Genomic DNA, 18,846 nt, shown 5'->3' with positions numbered 1-18,846 from the left:
TAACCTTGAAGTCTACATCTCCCTGTGAACCTATGTCCTTTTTCAATGTTTTACCTGTCGCAGGCAACCAAAATAAACATCGCGGTCACTTCGCTATCCTTTCTTGTTAAAGTAAAACATTAAATTAACGTTCCTGCTGCTCATAAAAGGCGCGGTGAGTATCAATCGAGTAAATGTTGACAAATTGCGTAATGATAGAAAAAATGGCGCTACCAGTTTTTTTTTTTATCTGCCGTATCAACTATACATAAAAACATAAAGGTTTTGGTTTACTTTTAGAATTAGTAACGCCTCCGTAATTCGTGTTGCCATAAATTCTTGGAGGCAGGCAGCCCTACTCACAAAAATCCCATTATGACTGTGTTGAAGTGGCTATTGCTGCTAGTGTTTCGTGGCACCAGAAACCGAATTACTCCAATGCAAACCGTTCTAGAGCTTCGTATGTTTTGGAATATGCCATATTTATCTGGTTCGCTTGCAAGATGCACTTTGCGTCAATATTACAATACAATTAGCGCAAGAGGGTTAAAGGTAATTTCATAAATATAAACACACTCACTCGTCCTCAGAAGGGGCGGTATACGAGCGCAAAACTAGAAATGATGCTCATAGTACGCGCTCGTTTAACCGTGCGGTTCGTGACGGATGGACTTCCGGTCCCTGTCAACACGCACGACACCTCTGCTCCGCGATCGCTGTTGGTCGTTCATCCTTTCTGCGTTCAACGCAGTAATTCCTTGCGTTCGGTCACGCCGTTCGACTACTCGCGGCATGATATCATGTGATGAAGGTGTCATGTCTCGGCGATTCTCGATTCTGTCTGAGGTTTGCGCGGAAGGAAGCGTGCGCCTTCGAGGGCTGTCAGTGAATTGCAGGTGTAGAGGTGCGTCATGAACAGCGGGGATTTCCAGCTCTATTCTCGTCAGAGGAGGGAGAGCGGAGCAAAACAGAGATGAGAGCATCGAAAGAAACATGAATCTCTTTTCGCCCACTGAAGCGAAAATCGAAGCAAGTGACCTTTATTTTATTTTCAAATTTGGGTATAGTTTCCTGCAGTTGGAGGCAATGAACTCTCGAATACTTATAGCACGAGGTGAAGAAAGAAATGAAACCAGGGAAAGTATAGGAGTAAGTTACTGTTACGTTTAACTGAAATGTGCAGTTATTAAGGAAAAAGGAAATGAAAGAGTACCAAGACAGAACTTACCGCACGTGGTAGCTAAACGCACATGTCCCGCATCGTGAGTGCGGCTCTTTAGCAGTTCAACTAACGCGGCAACCACCTTCCCGCTCAATTTCTTATGTGTTTTCATTCGTTCATTCCATTTGATTTTTTTTAAATTTTCCTTGAATACCCCGCGTGGTGAGGGGGTGGAGGTGCAGGAATACTTAAACAAAATCGTTACGTGTGGCTTTACTGGGAAAGAAGATTAGCTGCATTTACTGTCCAGGTCGAAGGGCAGGTGATAAGACCGATGTTGTGGGAAATGCCATTCCAGTCTTTGGCTGGTCTCGGACAAATCAGAAGCAGAGAGTGGTTTAGTGCGAGCTCGTCGACAATTAACATGTAACTCATAGCTAGTGCGATGAGATGATGCTACGGAACAGCCGCCACAGTGTGGCTGCAATGAGGAGAAGGAAGACGACGTGGCCACCGCTTGATATAGCGTCGCCATCATTGCCACCGCTTGTCTACGTGTAACTATATTGTAGACTCGTACGTCAGCTACACGTAACATTAATTTGGTGGAAGTGCTGGACGTAACAATATGTAAGCGGCAGGGGTGATAGAAGTCTCGCAATTAAGTGTAGAATGAAATAACTTATGAAAAGGAAGAGTGTAGCAACGTGGCGTGGACAGCCAGAGGAAATCAATCGCAATGTCCTGGTTTTGTGTATCTGTACAACGTAGAACATTAGCCTTCGGAACATTAGCCTTGGGAACATTAGCAAGCGCCTTTCACATCCTTCCAACCGCAGATGTCACGTAAAACGTGAACTTATAGGAGCAGACGATTGGCTAATAAGCGATCGTATATGCTGCCATATGACGTCAAAGCTGCGGAAGCAGAGGTAGCCTCGCTATGCAATGAGCGATAAATCTAATCCGAGGGCCCTGGAGTCTCCTCATTAATCTTGCTCATGGTCCGATGTAGCCCTTCATCAGCGTTATATATTTGCAAAGCTGGTGTTGCATAGTGTTGGGAACCCGAGAAATACACACGTAAAGTGGCGTCATTGTGGAAATTCATTCCATGTAGATACGCCTTGCAAACTCACCGGCTACAGTTCCTAAATTGCAATATGTGCCGTAAAGTATTTAAATCAATAGATAAGTAGCGATTTTTTGTTAATTAGCTTAATATGTGTTTGGATTTCTCGTGCAAGTAATCCGCATCTCCGAAAAATCCAGCTCAAGAGCTAGAATTATGTTATTTGCAGCAGGCTATTTTTTGAGAAATCCATAAAATTTAAAAATGATCACCCTTTACGACGCCGACGCCGCGACGACAATAAAATGACGAAGGAATTACTTTGATGAAGTGACTATGGCGACAATAAGATGACTATTCTAGAGTACTGAAGCCGGTATAATGACAACCACGGGACAACGACAATGATGTGATCACCATGGCATGACGACGATGGTGTGACTACAGCCGAATCACGAAGTTCCAATGACGATGATGGCACGGCCAGGACGGCATGAAGATGACAACGCATGCATGATAGCGACTTTCTGAAGACAATGATATGTCAATGGCGGCATAACCCCAATTGAATGGTAACAACATGATTAAGGTAGAATTACAAATAAGGAGCGACGTCGATAGATCGTCGAAGACTATATGCCGATGATGGCATGACGTTACTGAAGTGATGGCGATGGTAAAACGAGAGCTTGGTGACAACGGTATGGAGGATAGTTGGATGATGAAGCTCTGATGACGACAATCCAACAACCGCAATGGCATTACGACATCCTAATGACGACGAATGCACGATGACGACTGTGTGACGATGACGCAATAACGATGATGGCATGACAACGGTATGAGTACAGTGGGAGCACGGCGAATGTATGATGAAAATGGTATGACGACGACCGATCACGAAGCCTGCATGATGGCGCTGACGTGACGACGACGAGACCACAAGAGTCCAGTGGCAACTCAAATGAAGACGATGCAGCGACCACGGCGGCGTCCCAATCTAGTCGCCCAAGCTATCACACAGCTTGGGCCAAAGGTCGGCGTAGACAATAGCATGACGAGTTAGACCGCGTGGCGAGAATGACGGTGATGTAACGACCACAACGGGCATCTTGACCACGAGCATTAGTGGCCGGAGCCGATGGACAACGGCGTTCTTAAGAGCACGGACCAACGGCCGGACGGACGGACGGATGGACATACGGACGGACAGGTCACCCAAAATTATTTTCTTTCTGTATCTTGAACTGGAAGAAGGGGAAACAGTGCAAGGTATGAGGAGAAAGGAAGCGACGAATAATCTTAAAAACGTAAGAGTAATTAAAAAGAAAAAAAGGAGATTGGCCAGCTGACGCTAAGCATGCTTCAGTGCTCAGAAAGACACAGTGGAGGAAAGAATACATTTTTGAGAAATGCTTGTCACTTCGTTGCTGCAGTACATATCACAAAGAAATCTTTCTGCAGAAAGTCAATTGCAAAGTACCTTAGATTAGCAACATTTGAAAACGTGGCTAACAAGCCGTTATTAAGGAACGTCTCATGTGTGTCATTCTTCTGTGAATACCCGTACTCGTTGAATTTTTCGTGAAATATCTACTATATATAATAATAAGTAGTTAAAAGGTAAACAAAAACCTGGGGCACTTCGCCGACCAAATAAAGATTTAAAAGAAAAGAAGACGTTTCGGCTCGCACACGGGAGCCTTGTTCATTACCTGTGATTTTACCTGTGAACAAGGCTCCCGTGTGGGAGCCGGAACGTCTTCTTTTCTTTTAAGTCTTTATTTGGTCGGCGAAGTGCCCCAGGGTTTTGTTTACCTTTTAACCATGTTTCATCCCGACCAGACGGGCTTCCGTCACACACTGAACTTCAATAATAAGTAGCGTTACCTGCAATACAGGTTAAGCTAGTCTCAGATACCCCAACTAATTTGCTATTTCTCTGCTAGCTTCGCCCGAACGCTAGGGTGGTAGCTTTCTCTTGCTTGCGTTCAGGTCTAATATATAAATTGCAGGATTTTTTTTTCATTCTTGCAAGAGTAGTCTACGAAACGCGACTTCAGAAAGTAAGCTGATAATGCTGCGAAGAGAAGGCACAGTGCCGGATGAGTGCACCAGCACAATCAAGTTTCAAAATTACACATCAGCAGTTCCGCAGCAGTTCCTTGCCGATGGCCACCAAACTAACTCGACGTAACACGGTGTTTGCGGGTTGACATTTTCCAGCGAAACTCTATGCATGACTCTATGAAACTCCGGTGCCACAAACCCCTTATAGCAAGGTTCCTTCTTCATAGCAAGGCACGAATTCACGATCTTCTCTAAAACATTTGTAACTGTCTAAAACTGCCGAACATGCTACGGGGTCTGTGAATGCACATGACTGCTGACAATGAACGTACACTGGCTTTGAACATACCTTCCAAAAGGATTGCCCACGCCGCGATGACTCTGCGACTCGTAACTGAAGCCCGACCTGCCACTTTGCCACATACCTAACGACATGGTTAAGAAGAGTAGAAATAGGATGCGCATGTTGACAATGTAAATACCAATGTTTCATGTCCCTTCATACATACAGGTAGAGGATACGACCTGTTTTTTTTTTTTTTTTCTGGAGGGTGCACACATTCCAGCTTACGAGGATATTGTGAATGCCCTCTTGCACCTATGTTGTCCCGCATTATTTCTTTGCGATAGACGGCAACTCGATCCGGCACGTAGCTTCTGTTTGCTCTCCTCAGTACACCGGACGCGAAGTAAGGTGAGCTCAGCGAAAGAGGCTTGCAGGCGCACTCCTCCACGATAACAAATACTAGGACCATAAACTGTGCGCTCGCGTCCGCATAACTTGCTGGCCATATAACAACTAGCCTTCTTTGCCTTGCATATTTTCGCACTTCTGCTAGCGCGTGAATAAGGTGCCGAATGACTCGTTTTTTAGCAGAAACCAGCACGCAGTACTTTCATGAAGCGATGAATGAGCCAGGCACGTAGCTTCCTCGGCTTAATGTGGCCTGCTGAACAATTCGAGCGGTTTTACGAAACAGAAAAAGAAACAGAAAAGACCGATGGTGTTCGTATCTTGTGGCAAATGCATTCTCGTTGCCAGTGTGACCATGCACCATTCACGCGTCGCTCGCGTAATCGTTTTGTTGCCCATAATTTGCCTCAATGTACATTCGAGGGGAGTTTGAAGCTGACTGCTATTGATATTGCGGGTTCCGAGCATTAAAATAGCGCATATCTGACTACGGGGTAAAAATCTCACTGTATTGTATACTGACGTGTGGCGGCTTCCAGGAAAAACATGATTTCAAGCTTGATTCACTCCTTGTTGTGGAATAAGAGACGGAGAACTTTGAACTGATGGAAAAACGACAGACGTCCTTTCGCTTCGAGCGCATCAAGAAGACTGCTTTATTTTTCACTAGAAGGTATGGGAAATGGGAGAGAGTAGTGAGAAGGAGACAGTCACAATACACCATGCCACACAAGCATTCTTGCACCACGCACGTGCCAAAAGCCATCGCCACAGGCCGGGCTGCCAGCGTCATGAGCCTCCGGGACATGAACGTTTGAGTGCAGTGGGCCGTGCGGGGGTCCACGGACGTGCGTGTCCGCAACTCCCCTGTGTGCAGTAAAGTTATCACCACCACCTCCACACTTGCAAGGCACCACCGCACCGCCGGTTGCTGTTTGTATACATCGCGCCCGCCAGTAAGGCACGTAGTTCGAGGGGTATCAAGTGTCCGGCGCCTCTGAGAGGGAGTTCTCCTTGCCACCCCGTCGGTGGCCCGCAGCTCGGGAGTTTATCAAATGTCCGGGGCCTCGGGGGGGGGGGGGGGGGGGAGGGGGGGACTTTGGCTCCGGAATGGAGGATATACAACACTCCAGTTTCTCATACGGAAACGCGCGTTTCGCTAACTGCTACAGTTCATGCGAAAGATTCCCGATGCTTAGCAGTAAGAATACAAAAGTAAGAGCACAAAAAGAAAGGGGGGTCAGCTAGATTTTCTGACTTCACCGAACTACGTTTTCTTTTCTTTTTTTTACTTATTTCCTTTAGTCCGTCAACATGCGTTGTTGTCGAGGCGTAGTTAGAGCTCGAACAGCTTTTCGTTTGTATACGCTGCCCATAAGCATTAGATGCAGAAAATGAGTGAGAGAGCCCAACTGGATAGCCTGGCATTTCATTCATTCAGACGACTCAGCTCAGTCAGCTGCTCCGCTTTTGTTACAGGGATCTGACTAAAATTAGAGTGAACAAACTCGTCGATGGTAGTTGCTGTCACGCGTTATCGGAGGGCACACAACACCTTAGGGCAGACTGCGAGCGAGATGATGCGTTCCGTATGTTCCTTCGTATTTCTTGCGTCATTTGCGTCAGAATGTCGTTTAACTAGCGATCGCGGCTAGTAACACCGCCGGACTTAGACTCGCGTATACGCGCGCCTATCCAACCACGTAACTGGATGCAATAGGTTTCCGTCGTTCTCCGGCGGCGTCGCATTGCATATTTGCCCGCCCTTGCCCCTTTCCTCGCTTAGCCTCGCGTTCTCCTGACGCCGTCTCCTTTTCCTGCCGCACTCTTGCTCCTTCGCTCTATCGCCTCGTCTTCCCGCTCGGCTCTCTGCCAACGTTCTCGCTTGTATTGTCGCGCCTTGGACCCTCGCGCGCCTGTTCGACACTCTTCCCACCGTCTCGCTTCCAACAAGTGTGTGCGGGAGGATCAGCTATTCACCTCTTCACGCGCCGTCGCGAGTGCTCGTCCTCGACGTCGTTTCTGGCCGCGTACGGATTCAGCTCGAATGCTTCAGTGTCGGAAGTTGTTTTGCGAGTGCTTGTACGCTGCGCTGCGGGCAGATGTGCCCATTGTGCTCGAGGGGCAGTTGACTGTTGCGTGTCGATGACCGAAGGGCTAGCGAGTGCGACACTGGAGAGTCGGCGTTCCGCACGCGAGCTTTGTTGGAGGGAAAAAGCAAGAAAAGCAAAGCGGGCTGGACAATGTGTATAACTATTTTGACCTACCTCATTGTCGGCGCCGTACACGTGGATGGTGTTCCGTTCGAGCAGGTCAGAGGTAGGTGTTTTATTTCTGCATTTGTAAGGTTCCGCTCTGTTCTACCGCGTGCTAGTTTCTCACAACGTACTGTATTCAGAAATCATCTCCTACAAAGCAGTGTCGTTTGCAGTAAATGTGATCGTCACGATCGCGCTGATCGCGGCCGTACTGGTGATAGCGCGGGCGCCGGCCAGTGAGAAAATGCTTGTACGAAAAGAAAGAAAACTGAGTCAAGCAGTTTTCTTTTACTGTTCAGCTATTTTTTTCTTTGTGTTAGTCCCGATCAAAGGTTCTGTTCCAAAGCTACGTTTTGTGATGTCGCTTGCTTTCCTTGCTCGAGAACCTGTAGACGGCGACCTACACTTCCGACAGCTAACTCCTTAATTATTATGGCTTCTAAGCACAATGCGTACGGTCTACATGCAAAGCAAATATAGTTACGGAACGATTCAGACGACCATACCAGAACCTATTTCGAGGACTCCTTGGCTGTTCTTCCTTTTTTGCTATAACGTGTCAAATATTATGATTCCACTTGCGTGTTTCCTTCTAGCTATTTGGATAAATCGTACCTTCATTCGAAAAACAAAAGCTCCAATTGATGGTGTGCTATCACAGAGAATGATCACTAACTGTGTGAACGCCCGCTCCGAGGGTGAAACAAGAAATTCTTATCGCTGTCAAGCACTGCCTGAGTGGTGACTAGGCATCGATATCCTAGGGCACCGTTACTGTACATCGGGCTAGTTGGATTGGATTCATGGTTGCAAACAAAATTCAACGCTATGACAAGAGATGAAAAAAAAACGTGCAGGACGCAAGCGCTCTCTCACAACTGAAATCATTATTCAGATCTACCCAGATTATATAGACATTCAGCAGCAACAAAAGCATGAAAGAAGAAGAAACGGAAGAAAGAAACAGATGTGACAGAGCACCACGTGTAATGTCACTTGCTTTTTCGCGGCGTTGTTGTTCTTCTTCTTGTTGGTGTTGGTGGTTGTGTTGGTTGTGGTGTTGGTGTTGGTTGTGGTGTTGGTGTTGGTTGTGGTGTTGGTGTTGGTGGTTGTGTTGGTTGTGGTGTTGGTTGTGTTGGTTTTGTTGGTGTTGGTTGTGGTGGTTGTGGTGTTGGTGTTGGTGGTAGTGTTGGTTGTGTTGGTGTTGGTTGTGGTGGTTGTGGTGTTGGTTGTGGTGTTGGTTGTGTTGGTTGTGGTGGTGGTGTTGGTTGTGGTGTTGGTGTTGGTGGTGGTGTTGGTTGTTGTTGTTGGTGGTGTTGGTTGTGGTGTTGGTTGTGGTGTTGGTGTTGGTTGTGGTTGTTGGTGGTGGTGTTGGTTGTGGTTGTTGTTGGTGGTTGGTTGTGGGTGTTGGTTGTGTTGGTGGTGGTTGTTTTTGGTTGTTGGTAGTGGTGTTGGTTGTGTTGGTGGTGGTTGTTGGTTGTTGGTTGTGGTGTTGGTTGTGTTGGTGGTGGTTGTTGTTGTTGTTATTGTTGTTGTTTACTTTTCGCTTCTGTATCTGTACATATTTGCGTAAATACGATTAATTTTCACTTGTGAGACACCTTTCGTGTTGTGCGCTTCTTTGTCATTTGTCCTAGCAATAGTATTGTTTGTTACGACCATTTGTCAAAGTATATAAGCGACTGTAACAAATGAATAAAAAAGGCTAAAAAATCGTAAACTAGAACAGTGTTGTCATCAGGGATCTCTTAATATTTGGAGCAAATTACTAAAACTGTCATGCAAAGCTATTGTCGATTTCGACATTTGTCACCACAAATAAAATTCCAACCGCAAGGAACAAGTTTCACATGGATTTTCGGTTTCAGCGTCGGTCAGCGTCACGTGGCATCGGCTGACGCCCAGAATCCGTTGGAAACTTGTTCCGTGCGGTTGGGCCTTATGATGGAGTTCCGTGCAGTAATTACTACAGGGAACGCTGGCGCTAGTGTCTAGGGTACCTGCGAGCGGGTCAGCTCAGCCAGCGTGGGCATGATCTGTAGCACATATGTATTTACCTAAACTTCGCCCTCACGACTTCAAACGGCTTCCTGACGTGGTAAACTCGTCATTTTAAACAGGTTACTCTGTTATTAATAATTAAACACGATTATAACCGTCCGACGGCAAGATTTGGAACACATGACCTCCAGCACAGAAGCCCGATATTGGAACCACTACGCCATGGACGTGTGCATCCAGAAGGGGCATAGAACGACTTTATGAATTTCTTGCGGTCAAGCCAGTGCGCTGAGACGCCCGGCGCGTTTCGATTTGGCCACTTCGATAGGCTGAACCGGTTCAACAGCTATCGTGTGTGTTCGCAGAATCTCATGCACTTAGAAAAGTATAGATAGCTCTGGAATTTAGGACGATGAAGGCAAATAAAGAGTAATAAACAGAGCCACAAGAACGTCTGAATCCACAAGCACAGAGATCAAACAAATCCATATTTTACCCATCATACCCATTGTGGCTGAACGATTGCAGCGCCAGAGTTCCCTCTAGCAATTATTGCAGGAAACCCTATGTCCCTAAGGCTTCGGACTGTAACAGGAAAAAAATATAAGATGGGACAATGACGTCAGCTCTATGGGCGCATGAACGTGTAGCTGGCTATCTTCCAGGTATTGTTGCGCTGCGTCAGAAATGCGGCATTGCGCTATCCATATGGGCGTCGTATACTGCTTTATAGGTCCATTTCTCGCTCGTCGCCATCACCGCCAAACTTTTACACCCCGTGGGATTACTGAATCCACTGCTTTCGTTTTCTTCTGTGACGCCCATCTCCCTCCTTTGTTCGTGTCTTTCCGTGCTCTCTGTTTTCATCGCTGTACTTGAATTTTTTACCGTTTCCGATTTGCGTTACATTCGGCGATGGAGAGTTAGAGGGGAAAAAACAGATCGCCTTTGCGTGACTCATGGAATGTTGACAGCGACAGCTTCAGGTTCCTTGTGTATTGACGTTAACCATGCTTCCACGCAGGTTATACGGCCCATTTTTCGTACGTTGTGTGACTTGACTGAAGAATAGGCGCAGCATACAACTTCTAATCACGCACCACAGTCACTGTCTAGCAACTAAGCGTAGAAGCTGATAAGGCCTACGTTATGGTACACTGGTAACCAACAATGGCGGCTATTCGCTCCCAATGTAAGGCAATATATTTATTCCTTTATTTTCTTCTTAGATTGTTTCTTGACTTATTGATTTTCCGATTATAGGAGTTCATCATCATCATCATCAGCCTAGTTACGCCCACTGCAGGGCAAAGGCCTCTCCCATACTTCTCCAACTACCCCGGTCATGTACTAATTGTGGCCATGTTGTCCCTGCAAACGTCTTAATGTCATCCGCCCACCTAACTTTCTGCCGCCCCCTGCTACGCATCCCTTCCCTTGGAATCCAGTCCGTAACCCTTAGTGACCATCGGTTATCTTCCCTCCTCATTACATGTCCGGCCCATGCCCATTTCTTTTTCTTGATTTCAACTAAGATGTCGTTTACCCGCGTTTGTTGCCTCACCCAATCTGCTCTTTTCTTATCCCTTAATGTCACACCCATCATTCTTCTTTCCATAGCTCGTTGCGTCGTCCTCAATTTCAGCAGAACCCTTTTCGTAAGTCTCCAGGTTTCTGCCCCATATGTGAGTACTGGTAACACACAGCTGTTATACACTTTCCTTTTGAGGGATAGTGGCATCCTGCTGTTCATGATTTGAGAATGCCTGCCAAACGCACCCCAGCCCATTCTTATTCTTCTGGTTATTTCAGTCTCATGATCCGGATCCGTGGTCACTACCTGCCCTAAGTAGATGTAGTCCCTTACCCCTTCCTGTGCTTCGCTACCTATCGTAAACTGTGGTTCTCTTCCGAGCCTGTTAAACATTACTTTAGTTTTCTGCAGATTAATTTTCAGACCCACCCTTCTGCTTTGCCTCTCCAGGTCAGTGAGCATGCATTGCAATTGGTCTCCTGAGTTACTAAGCAAGGCAATATCATCAGCGAATCGCAAGTTGCTAAGGTATTCTCCATCAACTTTTATCCCCAATTCTTCCCACTCCAGGCCTCTGAATACCTCCTGTAAACATGCTGTGAATAGCATTGGAGATATCGTATCTCCCTGTCTGACGCCTTTCTTTATAGGGATTTTGTTGCTTTCTTTGTGGAGGACTACGGTGGCTGTGGAGCCGCTATAGATATCTTCCAGTATCTTTACATATGGCTCATCTACACCCTGATTCCGTAATGCCTCCATGACTGCTGAGGTTTCGACTGAATCAAACGCTTTCTCGTAATCAATGAAAGCTATATATAACGGTTGGTTATATTCTGCACATTTCTCTATCACTTGATTGATAGTGTGAATATGGTCTATTGTTGAGTAGCCTTTACGGAATCCTGCCTGGTCCTTTGGTTGACAGAAGTCTAAGGTGTTCCTGATTCTATTTGCGATTACCTTAGTAAATACTTTGTAGGCAACGGACAGTAAGCTGATCGGTCTATAATTTTTCAAGTCTTTGGCGTCCCCTTTCTTATGGATTAGGATTATGTTAGCGTTCTTCCAAGATTCCGGTACGCTCGAGGTTATGAGGCATTGCGTATACAGGGTGGCCAGTTTCTCTAGAACAATCTGACCACCATCCTTCAACAAATCTGCTGTTACCTGATCCTCCCCAGCTGCCTTCCCCCTTTGCATAGCTCCTAAGGCTTTCTTTACTTCTTCTGGCGTTACCTGTGGGATTTCGAATTCCTCTAGGCTATTCTCTCTTCCACTATCGTCGTGGGTGCCACTGGTACTGTATAAATCTCTATAGAACTCCTCAGCCACTTGAACTATCTCATCCATATTAGTAACGATATTGCCGGCTTTGTCTCTTAACGCACACATTGCCTATTCTTGCCTATTCCTAGTTTCTTCTTCACTGTTTTTAGGCTTCCTCCGTTCCTGAGAGCCTGTTCAATTCTATCCATATTATAGTTCCTGATGTCCGCTGTCTTACGCTTGTTGATTAACTTAGAAAGTTCTGCCAGTTCTATTCTAGCTGTAGGGTTAGAGGCTTTCATACATTGGCGTTTCTTGATCAGATCTTTTGTCTCCTGCGATAGCTTACTGGTTTCCTGTCTAACGGAGTTACCACCGACTTCTATTGCGCACTCCTTAATGGTTCCCATGAGATAGTCGTTCATTGCTTCAACACTAAGGTCCTCTTCCTGAGCTAAAGCCGAATACCTGTTCTGTAGCTTGATCCGGAATTCCTCTAGTTTCCCTCTTACCGCTAACTCATTGATTGGCTTCTTGTGTACCAGTTTCTTCCGTTCCCTCCTCAAGTCTAGGCTAATTCGAGTTCTTACCATCCTATGGTCACTGCAGCGTACCTTGCCGAGTACGTCTACATCTTGTATGATGCCAGGGTTCGCGCAGAGTATGAAGTCGATTTCATTTCTAGTCTCACCATTCGGGCTCCTCCACGTCCACTTTCGACTAACCCGCTTGCGGAAAAAGGTGTTCATTATCCGCATATTATTCTGTTCTGCAAACTCTACTAATAATTCTCCTCTGCTATTCCTGGAGCCTATGCCATATTCCCCCACTGACTTGTCTCCAGCCTGCTTCTTGCCTACCCTGGCATTGAAGTCGCCCATCAGTATAGTGTATTTTGTTTTGACTTTACCCATCGCCGATTCCACGTCTTCATAAAAGCTTTCGACTTCCTGGTCATCATGACTGCATGTAGGGGCATAGACTTGTACCACCTTCAATTTGTACCTCTTATTAAGTTTCACAGCAAGACCTGCCACCCTCTCGTTAATGCTATAGAATTCCTGTATGTTACCAGCTATTTCCTTATTAATCAGGAATCCGACTCCTAGTTCTCGTCTCTCCGCTAAGCCCCGGTAACACAGTACATGCCCGCTTTTTAGCACTGTATATGCTTCTTTTGTCCTCCTAACCTCACTGAGCCCTATTATATCCCATTTACTACCCTCTAATTCCTCCAATAACACTGCTAGACTCGCCTCACTAGATAGCGTTCTAACGTTAAACGTTGCCAGGTTCAGATTCCAATGGCGGCCTGTTACCGTGATGTAATTTCTAAGCTCGCCAGCTTGCCTAGGGCAGTAGCACACCTCCTTTGAACGTTGTCGCAAGTTAGCTGTCATCTCCAAACTTAACAGCTTCATTTTCCTTGCCAGGACACTCTCTCTGAGACATGCACTGAACGCTTTTTGATCTGATGTAGTTTCTCCGATCGGCCGCTCGTGGCGATGTTATCGCGCCAAGAATCAGTCATTGTCTGAATGAAACCCGGCGGACGCTGCTTATATTTGTCAATAGACGAAACTGACGCTGCCGCATTTCGAGAATGGAAGCGCGATAGCCGTACAAATCAGGTAATCCTGATTCCTAATAAACGGTACTCTGCTCTCTCTCTCTCATTCCTATACCTTTAGTGCCTCCTTCATGCGCGAAAAGCGAGAGTTTTTAAACCAACTGCAATATTGCTAATCGTGTCTGCAATGACTAACTCCAGCAAATGTGTGATACATCGATGAACTAGTTCATCTAATCAGTTATTAGTCTAACAGCCGCCGCCGTTACTTAGTGGCTATGGTGCTGGGCTGCTAAGCACGAGGTCGCGGGATTGAATCCCGGCCACGGCGGCCGCATTTAGATGGGGGCGAAATGCCAAGACGCCCGTGTACTTAGATTTAGGTGCACGTTAAAGAACACCAGGTGGTCCAAATTATTCCGAAGTCTCCCACTACAACGTGCCACATAATCGGAATCTAATGTATCTAAGGTAGATATTTTATGTGTATACGGAACCTCCATTCATATCTCGAGTCTATATAAGAATCATCTAGAATCTGGTGTTAACGTAAAAATTCATAATCGTCTGCGCATGGCTTGAATTCTGGCCGCTCTCAACTGCGCATTTCCTTTTTGTGCTTTACAGTGCTTATTGAAATGCTTTTTGCAAAATCTTGGGAATTATTTCACCCTTGAGAATCGGGGAAATACTGATGGCCGCTGCTGCTCGCAATAAGTTTGTGCAAATGAGTAGCAAACATGTGAATCTTCAAAGCAGTTATAAAACATTCTATCTCACTTCAACTGAAACGTGTAATACATGTAGCATTTCTATATTATTATTATTATTATTATTATTATTATTATTATTATTATTATTATTATTATTATTATTATTATTATTCAAATAATACAAGTACAGAAAACGAAGCGTTCTAGCAGTTGTCTCCTAGGATTTACTGCGCCCATCCGCTTGAAGGCGAGAGAAAAAAAAGAACAAAAGGAGTCGACGAAAACTAGGAAAAGTAAAAAAGGAAGGTGAGGTTACAGCACAATCCCTCACATCACGTCACATGCAGAGTACGAGCATTACAGAAGCCTGGTCCCATCTTTGACAACCATTCTAGCACAGTATGAAGAATCGCTGACTAAGCTACTGAATCAAATTTCTTTTGTGTGGACATAAATTGATCAGAAATATTTATCCTTTCTCCTGCAGGTGAGGACATCTGCGAATCCGTGGGAAGCTCGTTTTGCAACGGCTCCGAATGCCTGGCAAAAGAGGTCGTCATAAGAGAACGCGTAAGGAGTACCTTTACCTGTAAATGCGACAGGGGAAAGTATTTCAACGCCGCTGCTCTACGGTGCTTTCGTAAGTATTACGCCGTCGCGTTTACTTTCGCGCCGGCATTGCATACTTCCAAGTTTTTTTTTTAATTGTGCACAGCGATCGTAATGACGTCGATTGGGGTGCCAGTACCAGAATATATTATGGCAGGTTGACTGTGAGACAAGAGGCAGCGATCACTTGCCTCTTCATACAACTCATTCGCAAGTACGTGATTTTCGAAGGACAAAAACACAACCAGCTGCTTTACTAAGTGGCAAATTTATCGACAGTGTAGCAGTTCCACCACTGAAGACGTAACAATGGAGAATTTCACTTCCGCGTAGCCTAAATCTCACCAGGATTCGACTAAACTGGTATATGTACCTGAAAAATCCTCCGTTAATGATGCCTGCGAAAGATTACTTACAAAAACGTCGAAGGTTGAACGCTGATCCTGAAGACCAGGACTTATTTATGACTATCAGGTGACATAAAAGAGGCACACAAAAAATGCGTGGGGAATTTCAGAAGTTAAATACAACAGTGGGTAGAAAATTATATTCAAAACTTCGATGCCGAAATCACTCTGTAATGTAGGGTGTATTCTATGGAACTCTGCCTTCGAAACCGACTCAGTCACAGCCGTTCTGAGCCCTTGTCTTACTTCAAATGAGACCAGAAATTTCAGTTGCAGATGAGGTTTTATTTTTTCATGTTCAGCATAAGACGTAGAACTGCAAGATTATCTACATTGTATGTATCGTCTTCGGAAAATGCTATTCTTGAGACCGATAGAGTCATTCGCAGTACGCACGAAATACCTGACAGAGATTTCACGCCGCTAGAGTTTGATCAAGGCTTTGCGTTCGACAAACAAGCGATCTACTTCTGGCCCAGATAATACGACTTACGCCATGCAGGTGAACATTGAACAAAGTGAAACTTCTTGCCTCCTAGCAAGCATAAATGACATATGGGTGCATGGCAGATTACCGTCACTCTGGAAAGTCACAATGGTGCTTCCTCTACTGAAACACGGTCGTACACCAATGAGGTTAAAGTCATTTCACCTTGTCAGCCTAACTAGCTTCATTGCTAAGATTGCCGAAAAACGATACTATTCTGACTTCAGTGGTGGTTGGAAGGAAACAGTTTATTGACCACATGCCTCGAAGGATGTCGAACTGCACGTTGTACTATGGATTGTGTACTGGACATTGTAACGCAAATAGAGTAAGTGCGTGCAATAGGTAATTTTATAATTGCAGTGTCCCTGTGCGTATAGCGGGCCTTCGACACCGTCAATCACGCCCATGTACTCCAATCTTTTATTAAACTTGGCGTACGTGGTGGAATGCTTCGATAAATAGCGGACCTTTTGCGCGACTATCAAATCATTATTAAAAATGGCGGTACAATAGCTCTAACTATTTCCTATAACATGGAGCTCCACAAGACAGTATGCCACGTCGGACTTTGTGTAATATTGTTATGTCGCTGCTGCCGTCAAAACTGCCCCCGCCATTGCACATCCCGATACACGTAGATGATATTTGTACATGGGCATCGGTAACGAATCCATTGCTTATGCAGCAGCAATTGCAGTTTGCCATTGATGTTGTGGACGAGTTTCTGCGTGCTCTGGGTTTGGATTTGAAGCCAGAAAACTCAAATCTAGATGCCGTTTACTTGCAAACGATTCAGGAACTTTTTGCTCTGTTTAAATCGAAAGACCACTGAGCGAGTAGTTGACCACAAATTTCTTGGTATGGTCTTTGATGTATCTTTCTCCTGGAATAGACATATAGACATGGTCAAGGAAAAAGCAAATAGCGTCTTTCATGCTCTGTGATGTCTGTGTGGGCCTCGGCAGGGCGCCCAACAATATGTGCCCATGCACAAGCGTCTCGCAGAGCACTGCATGCCTTATGGTTTGCCGGTGCCTCAGCAACTTGCCCTCCACTCAAAGTACACGAAGTTCATTTTAGCTAGCCGTCTGTGGGATTGCTCAGGAATGTCAGCTATTGCATCTCACACCCTTGTGACGGCCGAAGCACACGAACTTTGAGTTGCTGCACTTCGCGCAAGGGAAGCGTGCACTAAATACGGGTGCACTGACGGGTGCAGTGATACGGGTGCACTAAATGGTACATTTACAAGACGTGACAGTTAATTTCTTCAAATATCTGACTCTACCTAGGCACTACTGTGGAGAGGTTTCTTTGTGCATGTTTAACGCGTTTGTCCCTAGGAGTGGCAGCATTGCGGAGTGGGGTCGAGTTTGTTTACGCTCGGACGCTCGCTGCCGGCGCGGTGAAACAGGTGAACTAGCACGCACTGACGCCTCATTTGGAGATCGCCGTGTTTAAAGTTACGTCGGACAGACTTTCTCGCGCGTGCGGCGCTGATGCTGAATCAGTCATGCCAGATTATAACTTTGTTGCGCCTTACGGCACTCTACCTTAAAGAATTTAAAGAAAAGCACTGATTTTCCCGGGCGAGCAATACGGGCCGTGGTAAAGGCCGGGCCTGCTCACTTGGACTTTTAGGAGCATCTTTGAGTGGTCCCCTTTGAGTGGAATAAACGCACAGTGCCTTAGCAACCACGGTTGAACGCGACTGCCTGATGTCAAGCCGTGAGGATTATTGGCTTTGTGTCTCGCCCATATTAGCATAGATAAGCTTAGGTTCAGGTTAGGTTTACGTTAGCTTAGGTTACGTTATCTTAACGTAAAAGGAGTTAGGATGGCGCGGCATATTCTTACAGCGGTTACGTCGTACGGATTATTGTCATTACGTCTAGGCCACGTTATGGTGGGTTAGGTTAGGTTAACGTTATGTTTGGCTAGGTGAACGTAAGAGCTGTCATAGTGGCGCGGCGTATTCTCACAACAGTTACGTAGTGAGCATTATGGTATTTTTGTCTCTGCCTCGTTAGGTTAAGGTAACGTTAGGTTAGGCACTCTGCCTACGAGATCTTCAATAAATGCGGACCGGCCTCTTCCACTGTCTCTACTGCTGCCACGGAAACATCAGCGGTGATATCACCTTTTTCACCGGTAGCCAGCGTCGGAGCGTAAACAAACTCGACCCCACTCCGCGGTGCCAGCGCGACTTTTCAATTGCTAGTAAGGGACAAACCCATAGAACACCCGCTAAGAAACTCCTCCATAGTGCCTAGACAGAGTCATATATTCAAGGGGCGAAAGCTTCCACATTTCCTCTCTCGCACCCGCTCTTACTCGCGCATGCGAGCAAACGTCCGGCGCCTCCGCAAGTGTCACGCACCGCTATACCTACTAGCAATTGTTAAGTCGCGCCCGGGCCGCACGGAGTAGAACGCGTACCCCCTCCCTACCCTGCCCCCTGAGCCTAGCATGCGACGGAAAACGGTGCGCTTCCTGCCCGCTTCCCTCCCTAGCGCGCGCGAGACCGATCCACGATCGCCGGCTCACCCCCACACCTTTTCAATCGCAAATACAGCATATACGGCTTGCGGGGAAGATATTATCACCCTTAGAATTTATATGGAACCTCACGGCGACGGCAGGAATACGTCTGGAGCATCCATATTATTAGCTATCGCAATAAAAAAAACGACTTATGATTGTGGAGCAATACGACCTATTAAGGCTCATTTTCTCAGCCTTTGAAGACATCTAAAGTAGTACTTTGCTCAATAGTACTTCAATGAATTTGCACTATAGGAGAATTATTCTGCTGTTTTTATTTTATTATTGAAATTGCTATTCTTGCTGCCCCAGTATCTTTCACTAGTGCCCCCAGTCATCTTTCACTGCGTACATTTTCTTCCATCCAGTGCCAGGTTTCTTTTTTACTGATGTCATTACTGTGTTTCTGATCCCGCACCCAAGCCAGTCACAGCGCCCGTTGCTAGAACTGTGGCCCAGTAGATAAGTGAAAGG

At 45.9% G+C, this 18,846-nt stretch overlaps 1 protein-coding gene across 8 annotated transcripts in view; it reads left to right on the top strand.

Annotated features, from left to right (window-relative positions):
• Positions 1–18,846, top strand: part of LOC142582543 (uncharacterized) — a 59,709-nt gene that overhangs the window by 20,339 nt on the left and 20,524 nt on the right. For 3 of the 8 annotated variants that reach the window (XM_075692384.1, XM_075692383.1, XM_075692377.1), the window contains exons 1-2: positions 6,107–7,296; positions 14,810–14,962. The exons of 1 other annotated variant lie outside the window; for it this stretch is intronic. In XM_075692384.1, coding sequence (XP_075548499.1) covers positions 7,221–7,296; positions 14,810–14,962 — 229 coding nt within the window. In that variant the 5' untranslated portion in view covers positions 6,107–7,220. Of the gene's footprint in view, positions 1–6,106; positions 7,297–14,809; positions 14,963–18,846 lie in introns of those variants that run through there. 4 more of the 8 variants (XM_075692381.1, XM_075692382.1, XM_075692379.1 and 1 more) reach the window with 2 other exon arrangements.

This window comes from Dermacentor variabilis, chromosome 5 (assembly GCF_050947875.1).
Source record: "Dermacentor variabilis isolate Ectoservices chromosome 5, ASM5094787v1, whole genome shotgun sequence".
NCBI classification, from domain to species: Eukaryota; Metazoa; Arthropoda; class Arachnida; order Ixodida; family Ixodidae; genus Dermacentor; species Dermacentor variabilis.
Note: the sequence above shows the minus strand (reverse complement) of the source record. Positions and strands in the feature narration are given on the sequence as shown.